This window comes from Pteropus alecto, unplaced genomic scaffold, assembly GCF_000325575.1.
Source record: "Pteropus alecto unplaced genomic scaffold, ASM32557v1 scaffold78, whole genome shotgun sequence".
In the NCBI taxonomy this organism is placed as follows: Eukaryota; Metazoa; Chordata; class Mammalia; order Chiroptera; family Pteropodidae; genus Pteropus; species Pteropus alecto.
The window spans coordinates 8,826,455-8,838,556 of NW_006443124.1; the positions used below are offsets into that span (position 1 = coordinate 8,826,455).

At 51.8% G+C, this 12,102-nt stretch overlaps 1 protein-coding gene across 1 annotated transcript; it reads left to right on the forward strand.

The window, feature by feature from the left end:
* The first annotated feature begins 10,119 nt into the window (after positions 1–10,119).
* Positions 10,120–11,861, forward strand: NEUROG1 (neurogenin 1). Its single transcript, XM_006923334.1, is given in 4 exon segments — positions 10,120–10,144; positions 10,902–11,037; positions 11,206–11,709; positions 11,711–11,861. Coding segments are annotated over 4 exon segments (816 nt in total).
* Positions 11,862–12,102: the final 241 nt, after the last annotated feature.

A 12,102-nucleotide genomic window follows, 5' to 3' on the forward strand; every position in this document is an offset into this window, starting at 1 on the left:
CCACCTGCCCCAGGCCTAGGATGCCTGTCTCCTGGCCCCTGCTTCTCTTTTACTATTTCTACTTCAGAAATACTGACTGAAGTGTCCATTCCAGCCCCAATTAGTATTAGCTGGGGAACTCAGCACGGCAAAATGTAAACATTGTTATTAAGTGAGCATGCCATCCAGAATGGCCCCTTCTCCATCCTCATCATGCAGCATGGGAAAAAGGAATGAGGGGAAAAATGATCACCCCATTCGGAATATCCAGATTTTTTTTCCCAACACAAACTGCTAATTTGTCATTAGGTACTACAGCGCTGTCCCCACACGAGTCCCCTGGAGTCAGGTGGTGCTGGGCTCATCGGGATTGTGTCCTCTGGCTGTCAGAACACTGTCCTTCTGGGAAGTCGGGGTAGGCGGCGTCCTCCCTCCTGCTGCCCCCACCTCCCATTTCAGATGCAAAGTGCACATATGGCTCATCTCCATCTTTGGGGGAGGTTCTGTCTAAAGTCCTCCCAAAGATTCAGATTGTATGACAAATCACGTTCTAGACTATCGCAGCGAGAAAGGGCCGGGGCATTTGCATCATTACCCCCAGACAACAGCTTCATTAGGCTGAAAGAGAGGTTTGCAGCAGCGCGAGCTCTGCCACTGACCTGGGCCTCTCACTTCCCCATTGTCTGTGGGCTCCGAGGCTCTCGCTCCAAACCATATGGTCCGTTTGGGCATCTCACACTGCCTTCCAGGAAAAGCAGGCATGTAGGGAAGCGCTTGGGGCAAGCCAGAGGCTTGCCCGCATGATCCCAAGTGTCATCCTGCCCCAACATGGGGTCAAACTGGGCCAGGAGAAACTGCCAGAGATCAGAGGAGGCTGAGCTCTAAAAAGCAGCATGTGAACCCAAGAGAGAAGGAGAAAGGCTCCTTAGCCAGCAGGCAAAGGAGATAAGAGCCTTGGCATTTGTTCCCTCAGAGAGCAGGCAGCCTGTTGTCCCCATACCATCTGAGAGCATGTCTGACATTATGTCTGACAGCATCTTGGTGGGGAGAGCACCTGTGTAGCAGTGCTCATGCTAGGACAGCCCTTTTTATACCAGGTCCCCTCTCTGTCCCCCAAATACTTGGAGACCCCCCTTAAGGGTCCCAGACTCCAGGCATTACTCCCACGAGGTTAATAAGCAGATCCGCAATCTGTCAGGCTGCAGTCTGGAGGCAGCCATTCCCTTTTTCCAGTTCCCAAGACCCCGAAAACCTGAAAACCAGGTTGTCCCTTCAAAAGGATACCGTTGGGCCAGCTTAAAGGAGGCTGGGGACAGGGCCGGGTGAGAATCTCTATCTCTTCAAAATCTCTATCTCTTCAAAATCCCATCTCTTTGAAACCTTGGGCCAGCTTAAAGGAGGCTGGGGACAGGGCCCGGTGAGAATCTCTATCTCTTCAAAATCCCATCTCTTTGAAACTCCACTTTGCTCCAAGCCTTTGCGAGATTTCAAACAGATGAAACTGAACCCAGAAACCAGTACGGCCACACAGGCCTGGTCGGGAGAGTGGGGAGCCAAGCACCCATGCCCAGAGGAGGCTCTGGCTGGCTCCTGGTGGCCTGGAGGCAGTGTGCCCTCCTCTCAATAAAAAATGGGCCAGTGTGAGCCTCACCTGCTGTTTCTTTCAGAGTAGGGGAAGAAAACATAAACTCTAGTGGTGCTGCACTTCCACTCCACCAACAGGGAGGATTAGGGTCAGGATTAACATTTTAAACTCCACCAGACTTTCTGACTCAAAGATCTTCTCCTGCTAATCTTATTACTATCCCTGGGATTATTGCTTCACTCGCTGCAGAACAGATTCTAAAATCAAATTGCTTAAAGTCCCCTCCTGTTCTCTCGTGGCTCCTTTTGGGGGGTTCGTAGCTTGTTAAGAAGACGACTTTTAAAGTTGAATCTGTTATTATTTCTCCCCTTCCCCGCGCCAGGCGGCGGTAAGAAGACGGGCGACACGGTTCCTTTATTCCCGCCCACGCCTGCTCCTAATTCCTGGTAATTTATCCCATATTAAAACTTCTTTAAGTAAGAATGGACAAGCATCAGCACCTGCTATGCAAATGCGGCCAAATCCAGCCTGGGCCGGGGGCGTGCGCGCCCGCCCGACCGCGAGCGGCCATTCAGCGCTCCCAAGGCGCCGGCGGCCCTTCATATGGAAACCGGGCCAGGTCCTGACAGATTGCGACGTGCTCCTCTCGGGCCGGGGGGCCGGGGGCCCGGCGGGGAGGGGACCAAGCGACAGAACGCCCTCCAGCCTGGAAAACGCCCAGAGGGGAATAGCTGGACTTCTCCCGTGGGTTTTCTACACCCCTATTTTTTCTTCCTCCCATCTTTGATTGATTTTCTTAATGAAACGCTCTGTTTTCATGCTCAAGCCCAGATTCCCCAAGCCTGCCCGCCCCCGCCCCCCATTTCATCGTTATTCTCTAGAAGAGCATCTTCAGTTTCCTAATATAACAGCGCCCCCCTCCCCGCCGCTTTTACGCAGAACGGCCCCGGCCTCGCCTAGGGCCTGGGAATGGGGCTGGGTGGGACAGGTGTCACCTCCTGCCCGGGGAAGCCCGCCCGAGGAGGCAGGCCTGGCTTGTGGCGTGGCGCGGGGGTCCTGCCGGATAACAAGGATTAGTTTGCTGGGGACCTTTGAAGCCATTTCTCTCCTCACGTGGCTGGAGGCCGCGGCGCGGTCGCCTCTCGTGCGGCCCTAATCCCGTCACGCGGCCCCGGCGGCGAGCGGCCCCGGCGGTGACCCGGCCCCACGCGCTGTCCCGGGCCCGCGCCGTGGGAAGAGCCCGGCGCGAGGATCGAATACGCAGGGCTCGGGAAGACTCGCTTCTCGCAGCCAAGGAGTCTTTATTTGTGGCTCCATAAAAGAAATTGAGAAACGCGGGCTCTCTGGGGCCGGAGCCGACCCGCGGCGGCGGCGGCGAGGGTGGGGGCGCGCGGGCGGGCCGGCGGCCCAAAGAGATGCAAAGTGATAAATACATTGTTTAGCGGCCGCCCGCTCGCTCCGGCCCTTGGGGGGCATAGAAAATGAGGCACTTTCTTCCCCCTTTACCTCGAGGGGAGTACCAATAACTCATGTATGTTATAATTCTTCATTGCCCCTAGGTAGTCTGGGAAAACTGAAAGAAAAGAAAATGCCAGAAAGTTATGGTAAAACTTAAGATGCGGCCGAAGTCGCTTTCTTTGCCCCTGCTGCGAGTGTTTGAATAAGAAGAATGCTCCTGGACTGTAACAAGCAAAAAGAATGAAGAAGACAAAAGATTTTCAGAAAAAGGTTTAGCTGGAAGACAAGGCAAGTGAAACTGAAAGGAGAAAAAAAGCATTTACAATGGAACAATAAGTGTACTAATCGCTTTGATATATTATACAAGCCCAAAGACCCAAAACATTGTGTAATTATTTATAAATGACTTCTCCACTCCTGTGTATAATGCAGAGGAAAGAATAAAACTGCAGGCTACTCTCTAAACTATTTCTAAATAGACCTGGTTCAAAAGAAGGCAGAAGTGTTTGAAATAAAATAATTAATGGTGGATTTTATGGTTGTCTCATTAAAACATTTTAATTACTACAAACAAAATGCATTTGTGTTCGAACCCAACATGAATTTATGTAGTTGAGTGTTAAGGTAGAGAAAAGAAAAAGAAAAACACTTCAGCTATTTCTCCTTTCTCTGTTTACTTCTGAATTCTCTCCATAAACCAGTAGTTAAATTCCATTAGGATAAATTTCACTGCGACTTCTTTTGTACACAGAGAAGAAAACATGCTCACACAGTTTTCCCACACTTGACCCACAAGCATCTTGGCGGGGGGAGAATGTTTTTAATCTCAGCTGAAGATGTTGTTAAGAATTCAGAAACACGAAGCAGACAAAAATGAAACTGCTCAGCAAAATTAACCCTGGCTTTAGCGATATACTGTGGCAGGTGCAGCCTGGACTAGGGAGCTAAATCTAGTGACGGCAACAGCAGGAGCTATGTTTTGTTTTTTGTTTTGTTTTGTTGTTTAATCTGAGCCCAGAAGATTTAACTTCAAGAACTCTATGAAAGCAAAACTCAGAGGCTTTGAAGGAGGTTCTGGATTGATTCTAGCCTCAAGGAGCTGATATGAAAATGATTCCAGGCCTCACTGCTGAGGGGTGGGGGTCGGGGGGCGAGCACCTTCTGCCTGCTCCCTCTTCATTTCAGGGCCGGCACCCTCATGGGTCCTCCCTGCACAAATGTGCACACCCCCTTCGCTTCCCCCACTCTACTTTGGGCACAAAAAGGACATTGTTTCACTCGAGACTGGCCCAAACAGCAAACGCACTTCAAACTTTGGGCCAGCCCAAGCACACTCTGTCTCCCCATCAAGCTTGAGAACTCCAGTCACATTTGAAAAATTCTTGTGGAGAGAATTTATTTGGTTGCAGAACTTCTTGGTGTGTTTTTAGAAGGCATTTCTTATACAGCACTAGAATAAAGTCGATTTGCACCAGGACTTCCCCTGGAAGCCAAGATTCATCCCACACTAGGCAGATTGTACACAACCAAACACATCAGTACACAATGCCTCCGAATATTCAGGCAGACATCTCTGAGGTGGGAAATGCATACAGCCGGCACTGTATTTAGCAGGGCAGGGGCCGAGGGGGCCTCCACGGATTTCTGGAAACCATGGATAATTTGCCATTTTCCTTGCTCTGTCACTGAAAGACCCCTCTGTTTCCCCCCTCCTGCCTCATTTCCCCCCTCCCTTTTACTCCCCCTTACACAACTGTCATGGGTCATCAGTAAAGAAAATAGGGAATTGTTTCTCCTTTCCATTCCCCCAACCCCACCCTGCTTCTCTTAGATGGAAACGCATATCTGCGGGTGTATTTAACGAACTGAAAAGAACACTGCGCGCCTCTGAGTCCCACATCATCCTTCATCCCGTCCTCCTGCATAGCTGCACCTTTTTCTTCCTTTTTTCTAAAAAGATTACATTTTTTCCCCCAAAATGCCGCCCATGAAACCAATGCCATCCCCTCCCCAGGTAGTTCTAGAAAGAAAATGATGGATGTTGAATGGTCTTGTTTAGAAAGGACAGCCCTCTCCGCAGCTTTACCTTGTGCAAAAATGTCCAGCGAGGCTGCCCCTGTGGACGTCGGCATTGCCCAACGGCCTTATAAACTCAGAGCAGTGCACTGCCCTACACCCAATACCCAGATGGAGGAGTGGCTAAGTTAAGGTGCCTCTCCGATCATAAACTGCATTTGAGAGCTCATGTATACTGTAAAAGAAAAAGAAAAGGAAGGAAGGAAGGAAGGAAGGTGATCATAAACTGCATTTGAGAGCTCAGGTATACTGTAAAAGGAAAAGAAAAGAAAAAGAAAAGAAAAGAAAAGAAAAGAAAAGAAAAGGAAAGAAAAGAAAAGAAAAGAAAAGAAAAGAAAAGAAAAGAAAAGAAAAGAAAAGAAAAGAAAGGAAGGAAGGAGAGAGAGAGAGAGAGAGAGAGAGAGAGAGAGAGAGAGAGAGAGAGAGAAAGAAAAAAAAAACTTTGCCTGTAACCCAACGAAATTCAGATCTACACATAGGTACCACAGCACTCTTTAAATTAATATTCTGTCTAACCAATTGGAGTGGATGGGGAATGATAAAGCTCAGCTAAATCAATTTTAGGAGGAAAGTATAAAATGTGATGGTGTCCTACCCCCAACACACTGCGATTATCATCCCAGCACTTGTAATTACTGGACACTAATCCTTCAACATCATTCCCACTACAGAATCTCTAAAAGATAGTTGGCTCGACCTCAGGCTTATGTGTTTCTGATAACTGAAGGAGAAGATGGCAAAGAGGCCATTTGGTTCACTCTCCTGTCCACGAAAGGGCTCAAAGGCTATGCGTGCTCACTTCAAATGAAGTCATACACATGGTCACTCAGACACTGACAAGGCTGGAGGATGAAGATGTGCAACTAAAAATTTAAATCTGGATCCATCCCTGGATCCCCATGCCTATAGGCACTGTAATTTAATGTTCATTTTAACATCTTGAAGTCGTCTTATAAATAGCACAGGCTGCTTTGTATTTTTATGTGTCGATTACATTAATTTATTAAATGTAAACATTTATAACCTGCCACGATTTTCTCTTATTTTGGCCTTTATTAACAACAACAATAACAACAACAAATACACCAAGAATCCCAAAAGACCCTGAAAGCATCAGATGCCTTGTTCAACCCTGAGAGCCTCTCCCCATCTCTCCAGAAAGTTGGTTCCTTCATCAGTGTGTTAACAACAGAAAGGTCCTTTCAATACGGAACTGAAACCACCTTGCTGCTAGTTCCACAGAGGTCTTGAGTCAGACCTCCAGGACAGTTGTGCACCTTTTGGCTCCTGCATATGCCTTTCACCTCCGTTCACCTCACTCCCCCAGTTGTCATACAGGCAAAGCCACAGGAGGAACCCCAGACTTGGCATCATGAGCTGTCACTGAAACATGCCTGATCTGCCTCAAGGCCCCAGACTTGGCATCACGTGTATGTAGCACCTCTGAGCTGTCACTGAAACATGCCTGATCTGCCTCAAGGGCTTAGGCATGCACAAGATAGGAGGGTGGACACTAAAGCAAGATACTTATTCCAATAAGAAAGGCAAACAGAGATTCTAGGTATCAGCCAATAGCGAATACAGCATGTGGTCCAGGTTTCTAGAGATTCTGATTCTAGGCATCTGAGGTGGGCGCTGCCCCCCATCACTATCACCTCAGGTGACCATAGTGTGAGAAACTTGGGCTTAATCCAGTCCCTTGGGACATATGCCCCACCCACCCACCTCTGCCCACCCAGCAGATTGGCAGCTGGACAGCTCACACATCAGGCAGCCAGAACACCTGGTGCAGCCCTCGCCACCTCGGCGCCTGCTGTGGTTGGATTTATTACATGCCCACATTGCATCCTATTGTGCTCTGAGAACGAGAGCTTCCACAGATGTGCTCTGACTAGGCTCCACTAGATTTTCGGGAGTGGAAGAAACTTTCATCTTCCACAGCAAAACTATGTAGCCCCCTCGAAGGGCTCAGTCTTCTTCTCTCAAGGAAAAACCTCCAAGCCTCATAGAGAACAGGTCTGAGCCTAAGCTACCATCTCATTCTCATCTTCCAAGGGTTCTGCTCCATCCTCATTGAGTCCCTTGCAGTAAGGATGCCCCAAGCCTCAGACGCACTTATGAAAAGCAGTAGGGGCAGGCACTAATGTCCAGGGGAAAGCTGCCACATGCACCACCCAAGAGCCAGGAGCAGGTAGGACAAGGCTAAGATGCCTGCCTGATCAGGTCACTAAAGCAAAGGCGGAGAAGTGGGACAAAGGCAGGAGAGAGCACAGAGCCACTGCTGGCTCCTAAGGTGCCTTTGTGCATATGCGGAAAGCATACTTCTCTGGGCAGAGCAGTCCCACATCAGAGTGCATGACTTGGCAGGTGGTGGAGAGGCTAGATTTTAGCCACCACTTGTCTTGGATGCCCTTGTGCAGTAAACCACTGGAATAACTGTGACAGCCCTGCTCACAGAGAGTAGCAGGAGAAAGAGACAGAAAGGAAGAAGAAAGGCCACCAGGCTATTCAAGGCCCATCACAACTGCCCCCTACACTATTTCCACTGGGCCCTCACAGAAGCCCCACCCAGACAGGCCAGCACATTGCTGCCACAGTCATCCCCACCCCTCCTCTCTACCTAGACTGTCTGGTCACATCCCATCCATCCTTCGAGGCCTTTTCAAGTACCCCTCTGCCAGGAAGCCTTCTCTGAGCAGCCTCTTCCCTTTCGGAAGCATCGCACAATGCTCTTCATATTTGCTCCCTTAGTGGGTCCTCAGCAATTCTCTCAGCCAGTGGCAGGCCACTTTTCTGGGCCACTTGTCCCCTTCTGTCTGACTCTCCAGGGAGCACCTGGCACAGGGCAGTAGGCAGTAGGCATTCACTGTTTATGTATTGATTAATTGTGATGGAGAAACATGAAACGGGCTGAAAAAACTCCTGAGTGGCCCTAGTTTGACCACCAGTGATCCCCGGGGGAACCTGGAGAAAAGACTCCATCTCCCACCTCAGTTTCCTATGTATGAGGTGCAGTGGATGGCTGGATAATCTCCCAGGGTTCTGCAGGCATTGAACCCTAGGCTTACAAGACTCAGAGCTCCTGAGCCTCATCTGCCAGGTCTTCACCCGTTACCCCAGAGTCTAGCACAGTACTAGGCCCAGAAGAGGCAACAATATAGTATATGGATTGCCTCAGTCTCTATGCTTTGACAACCCAAGCATTTAACTTGTTTTATTTAGCAAACCATAGACATCAAAACTGGCCAACTCAAGCAAAAAAGTCCTACTGTGAAAAGACCTACTATGGGGTTTCTAATGCAATCAGTGAGGAAGCTGGAGAACCAAACTTGGAAAACAGGGGTGTGTGTGTCAAGCTTGGAAAACAGGTGTATAGGGTGTGTGTGTGGTATTTCCACAGCTGAAGGCAGGCCCAAGGAAGAGCTAAGTCAAGACACCCACTGGCTCCTGGATACCTCTTTGACCACAGTCACTGCCTAACCCTAACTAGTTGCTGCCAGGACACAAATATACTCTGATCTGTAACCAGCTCAGAGCTTAAGTTCCAAGTGGGGCATGTGATTGATCCCACTTAAGTCAAATGACCATACCTTAATTGCCATAAACAGAGAGAGGGGGGCCCATGCATTCAAATCCCTCAATAAGAAGGCTTTTCAAGTAAAAGGCAGCCAAGAAACGACAAATGGCCATTCTGATGACCCTGTTTCCCTGACAAAACAGATTCTCTCTTCTAGGAATTTGGGAAAGGAGCTGTAGTGTGTTGAAAAGCGGGTCCCCCCAAAATTTATCCACCCAGAATCCCAGAATGTTAACTTATTTGGAAGAAAGGTCTTTGCAGCTGGAGTTAAGGATTTCAATCATCCTGGATTAGGGTGGGCCCTAAATACAATGACAAACGTCCTTATAAGAGACAGAAAAGAAGACACAAAAACACTGAGGAGAAACAGGCAGAGATTGAAGTGGTGCAGCTACAAGCCAAGGAATGCTAAAGATTGCCTGGAGCCAACAGAACCTCCAAAAAGAGCCAACCCTGCTGACACTGTGATTTCAGACTTCTGTCCTCCAGAACTGTGAGAGAAAAAGTTTCTGTTGTTTTAAGGCTCTAGTTTGTGGTAATTTATTATAGCAGTCCCAGGAAAACAACATAGGGGCCCAGAGATGTCAAGTAGAGGCTGGTGGGAGTGCATTAGAGCCATGGGAAGCTGAAGCAAGGAAGACCCCTGGGCTCTCACGGGCTCACACAAATGCCAGCAGCCCTTGGGTTCCTGAAGGTGCCCAGTAGCACCCAACGACTTCCCTTTCTTGCTTGAGGCTGACTAAAGCCACTATTTGTGACTTCTACCAAAACTAAAGCTCTCATATATGATTGTGTGTAGCCTCCCCTCCAAGTAGGAGTACATGTGAGGTGCAGCAGGGGAAGAGAGGGCCAGGTAGAGTCCACTGAGACAGATGGCAAGCACTGGTCAGCCAGCTAAGGTGGGTTCTGCCTCTAGAGAGTACCTCTCTAGAGAGGGGACAGTGTCCTAGGCAGAGTCCACTCTGAGGACAGCAGGCCAGGCACCAAGACTGAGGCCACCACCCAGATATCATGGGGAGGAGGCTAAAACTTTGCTGAAAGGTATTCATTTTGTTTTCAGCCCCACCCCCATAATCTGGTGCTGTTGCTTAGTGATTGTTTTCCCCTAGATACAAAGTTGGGGATGTCTAGGCCTCTATTGCTCCAGAGTGAGCACCAGTGACCAGAGTAAAGAACTTGACATGCAGAGTGAAAACTTGCTAGAATAGGTGCCTTTACATCACTAAGGAGAAGAAAAGGATGGGGAATAGGGATGTTTGCTACCCTCTCTCCTGAGACAGGAAAGCCCTGTCCCCTAACTACTAGGGGGCCTCAGAGGCTATAAGAAAAGAGACGGCAGTGAAAACGGGGTGGGGGTGGGAGCCGCGAAGATTCCCTGAAAAGAGATTCTCACCTTTCCATTACTTTGTCTTCGGATAGTGTTGGGGGTGGGAAATTATTGGGGATGGGGAAGTCGTCCAAGATTCAAGGTGAGAAATCATCCAGTCTTTTACTTTCCACGCTGCTCCCCCGCCCCCGCCCCTGTCTTATTCGGATAGGGTTTTCCCCAGGTTCCAAGGGCGCTGCATCTCGCAACCATTCATCGGGCGTTGAATCACATAAGTACTGTGCCAAGTGTCCCACGAACATCATCTCACATCATCCTCAAGAGAACAGACTTGCGCCCCATTTGAGAGAGGGGGAAAGTGAAGTCAAATCTCTTGCCCAAAGTCACGCGGCCACTCAGCAGCCTAAGAGAGGAAGCAAACCCAGGATCCCAGCTGGCTCCAGGTTTCCGCAACTCGCTGTGGCTCTCACACTTTCTTGCTCGCGCCCCGCCTCCATCCCACCCCAGCGAGGGGCGCCCGGCCCGCCCCCGGAGGAGCGTGCCTCGGCCACTAATCGCGGCCGCCCCCGCCTTCGTTTTCACTGCCTGGAGACGCCCGGCCGGCTTAGCCCGGAGACGGCTCCCGGGGACGCGCGACGCCACCGATTGGCCCGCGGTAATTACGGGCACGCTCCGGGAGGGGGGAGGGGCGGGGGCGGGCCCCCGCGAGCATAAATTATGCAAATACCCAGGCGCCGCACGGGGCTGACCTGCCGCCTCGCTCCATTCACGGGGGCTGCCTCGGGGCGGAGGTGGCCAGGGAGGGGGGCGCCCATTGTTGTGCCGGGTACTTAAGGGGTCCTGAGGCCGGTCGTGTGCCACACTCGGTACTCACACGAGCTGATCTGATTGCCGGCGAGATCACTCGGGAGACCGGCTGGAGCGTGGCCCCTGCAGGCGAGGCGAAGGAGGCGAGGCCAAGTTCCCGGTGCGCCCCTGCGCCCTTCCAGGCCTTCAAGCCCTCAGCGGGCAGAGTAAGCCCGGGCCGCTCGCAAAGTAAGTGCGCTCCGGCAGCCCTCAGCCCGGGCTCCTGCCCTCTCAGTGTCCTCTTATCTGTCCGTGGGTCCTGCACGCAACGATGCCAGCCCCTCAGGAGACCTGCCTCTCGGACCTCGACTGTGCCAGTAGCAGCAGCAGCAGCAGCAGCAGCAGCAGCAGCAGCAGCAGCAGCAGCAGCAGCAGCGACCTGTCAGGCTTCCTCACTGACGAGGAGGACTGTGCCAGGGTCCAACCGCCAGCTTCGGCCTCGGCGCCGTCCCTCCCGGGCCGCAGGGGCGCACCCGGGATTCCCGGGGCGTCCGATACTCCCCAGGCGCAGGACGACGAGCAGGAGCGGCGGCGGCGCAGGGGCCGAGCGCGGGTGCGCTCCGAGGCGCTGCTGCACTCGCTGCGCAGGAGCCGGCGCGTCAAGGCCAACGACCGCGAGCGCAATCGCATGCACAACTTGAACGCGGCGCTGGACGCGCTGCGCAGCGTGCTGCCCTCCTTCCCCGACGACACCAAGCTCACCAAGATCGAGACGCTGCGCTTCGCTTATAACTACATCTGGGCTCTGGCGGAGACTCTGCGCCTGGCCGACCAGGGGCTGCCCGGGGGCGGTGCCCGGGAGCGCCTCCTGCCGTCGCAGTGCGCCCCCTGCCTGCCCCGGCCCCCGAGCCCCGCAAAAAAACTGCGCCGCCGCCGCCTCGCCACTCTCTGACCCCAGTAGCCCTGCAGCCTCCGAAGACTTCTCTTATGGCCCCGGCGACCCCCTTTTTTCCTTCCCTGGCCTGCCCAAAGATTTGCTCCACACGACGCCCTGTTTCATCCCTTATCACTAAGCCTTTTTTAGACACCATTGCCTTCCCCCTCCCCCCAAGCAACAGGCAGTAGATGGGGCCCCAGCTGCGGCCTCAGGACCCCCACTCCAGGCGGAGGGAGGAAGCAGGAGCTTTAAAGGGGTTGGGGATACCTGAGCCGCTTGTTAGGTCGCTGCACCCTCGCCGTGGCTGCCCCTTGGTCTGTTTCTCCAGCCCTCAACCCCCGGGCCCCTCCTGCCCGCCTCTAGACAGCCTTTCCTTT